This window comes from Sprattus sprattus, assembly GCF_963457725.1.
Source record: "Sprattus sprattus genome assembly, chromosome: 11".
NCBI classification, from domain to species: Eukaryota; Metazoa; Chordata; class Actinopteri; order Clupeiformes; family Clupeidae; genus Sprattus; species Sprattus sprattus.
In genome coordinates this window covers 6,282,635-6,285,134 of record NC_137909.1, presented here as the reverse complement: position 1 = coordinate 6,285,134, position 2,500 = coordinate 6,282,635, and the positions used below count along the sequence as shown (strand labels likewise).

At 46.8% G+C, this 2,500-nt stretch overlaps 1 protein-coding gene across 1 annotated transcript in view; it reads right to left on the bottom strand.

Annotated features, from left to right (window-relative positions):
- Nucleotides 1–2,500, bottom strand: part of wdr7 (WD repeat domain 7) — a gene marked incomplete at its 3' end in the record, with an annotated part of 157,500 nt that overhangs the window by 56,842 nt on the left and 98,158 nt on the right. Inside the window, exon 23 of the mRNA XM_080847060.1 lies at nucleotides 1,309–1,533. Within this exon, the coding sequence (XP_080703186.1) occupies nucleotides 1,309–1,533 (225 nt within the window). The remainder of the gene's footprint in view (nucleotides 1–1,308; nucleotides 1,534–2,500) is intronic.

Below are 2,500 nucleotides of genomic sequence, written 5' to 3'. Positions count from 1 at the left end.
ATATTTGTACAAGTATCAATAAGGTTCACATAAGGGGTAACGCAATACGCCGCTGAAATAGAACTCCGGATAATGAGCCGTTGTGCCGTGTACCTCTAAGATGTCCTAACATTTAAAGATTTAAGTGACTTAGAGATGCAGACAGAGAGCCTCAGAAAGCATGCCTGGGTTATTGTGGCTAATCCTGCCCTGACAGGACGGATTTGGGAAGAGGCAGTTGGGACCAGTGCACTCCTCTGTGCAGGGCACCCAGGAGAGGCTATAGCCTTGCACACCCAAAGTTCTCACACACACACACACACACACACACACACACACACACACACACACACACACACACACAGGCAAACACAAACACACACAGGCACACACACACCCTCACACACACACAGTCACACACACACACACACACACACACACACACACACACACACACACACAGACACACACACACAGAGACACACACCCACACACACCCCTCTGAACCCTCCCGGGCTGATGTTTGACAGTTCAGACCTGAAAGAGCTGAGCTTCCGCAAGGTCATGGCAGGGGGCTCACATCTGCATCCAGCCTGTTCTGGCCTCCGATTGCATCATTCGTTTTGTGTGTGTGTTTGTGTGTGTGTGTGTGAGTGTGTGTGTGTGTGTGTGTGTGTGAGTTTGTGTAGAGCTGTAACACAGAGACGGCAGGCAGGGGAAAAGGGCCATAGACTCCAGGCTGCACGGTTGCAGAGAGCAAGGCAAACAGACTGCACCACTGAGAGACAGAAGGAGGTTTCAATTATTTATATAGCCTTCCAGCTCACACAACCACACTCTTTGTGTGTGTGTGGGTGTGGATGTGTGTTAGTGTGTGTGTGTGTGTGTGTGTGCGTTTGTGTGAGTGTGTGTGTGAGTATGTATGTGTGTGCGCACACACATACAAAAGCGTGCTTTGTATGTTTAGCAGGTTTGTTTGTGTGCTTTGAGGTGGTTGGACTGCTCTGTTGCTACAGCATTCAGCTCACTCTGTGAGATCAGGGCTTGAGGAAGTATTTAAAGTGTCTGCACTTTTTCCTGTCAGATGCAAACAGACTGAAACATGATCAACAACAAAATATGGGCCTCTTGTGTGTCTCTTAGTTCTTTGTGGACTTCAGGAAAACAAAGCCATCTGAAAAGATATGTGCACGCACAGACAGACAGACAGACAGACAGACAGACAGACAGACAGACAGACAGACAGACAGAGACAGACAGACAGACAGACAGACAGACAGACAGACAGACAGACAGACAGACAGACGTGGTGTGGTGCTGGGTACTCACAGGTGTGTCGGGCGAGGGAGTAGTTGGAGCCGCCGGTGGTGAGGCCGAAGCCCTCGGGGGCCTGGCCGGCGGTGCGGGGGCGCGATGGCAGCTTTGGCGGCTCGATCTCGGCACCGAATTCGGCTCCTATCACGCCCAGCAGCACGATGGCCGTGGCCTGCTTCCGACGCTCCTCGTAAGAGTTCGAGATCTTCTTAGCATTGGGAGGCAGGTTGGACAAACAGCCTGGAGAGAGGAGAGAGAGAGAGGGAGGGAGGGATGGAGAGAGGGAGGGAGGAGAGGGGAGGTGGTTAGATTAAGAGCTTCAGGTCACACTGCGGTTGCTTTTTCAATTTCTTATAAAAACATTCGGAGCCTGGAGAAGGAAGCCATATCCTTTTATGAGGCTGGTTTGCTTTTATGTTGCGGAGTGATTTCTGCCAGAGAGCTATCATTGAGCGGACATAAAAGAACACGGATAGAACTTTGCGCCGTCAGAACTTATTATTGTTCGAAATAAATACATGAGCAAGACGAGATTCACTTCTGCTCTCTCTTTAGATTGTCCTTAGTGAATTGAGTGAATGGCCTTATACCTTTGTATAACATGCATGTGTGAATGTGTGTAAACATACTGTATACTGATATAATGAATTATGAAACACTGCTCATGAATGTATTAATCAAGTGCCTTGTATTAATAATTACCTTGTATAAATGATGTGCTTATGTAAGCAGGAACAAGGCTTTTTTGTGTTTCTGTGTGTCAGAGATGAAAAGAAGGGTCGAACTGTGCTCAACCCTGTGTAAAACTGACATCCTTGCATTTCAGAAAGCACAGTTGGGATGACACAAAAGGACTTTAAGTCGAGCACGGCTATTGCGTGGCTATTCTTGCCGACATTAGAAACATTTATGGCATCAGAATGAAATAAATCTTAAGTATATAAACCCTGTGCGATGTTCATTGAAATTGCTTCACTTTTACCCTCCCGCTGTGAGTGAGCCTGATTGCAAATGTTCCTGAATAAATACACTGATCTACAACTCAGGAGTCCTGAGATAACTTGAGTGATTTTTCACCAAACATATACACCTATAACATATACAGTGCTTACATAAGTACATATTGTGTGTACACATGTGCATGGAATGGGCTTGAATTAAAGTAGGCCTATGTTTAAAACATGAGTGTGTGTGTGTGTTTGTGTGA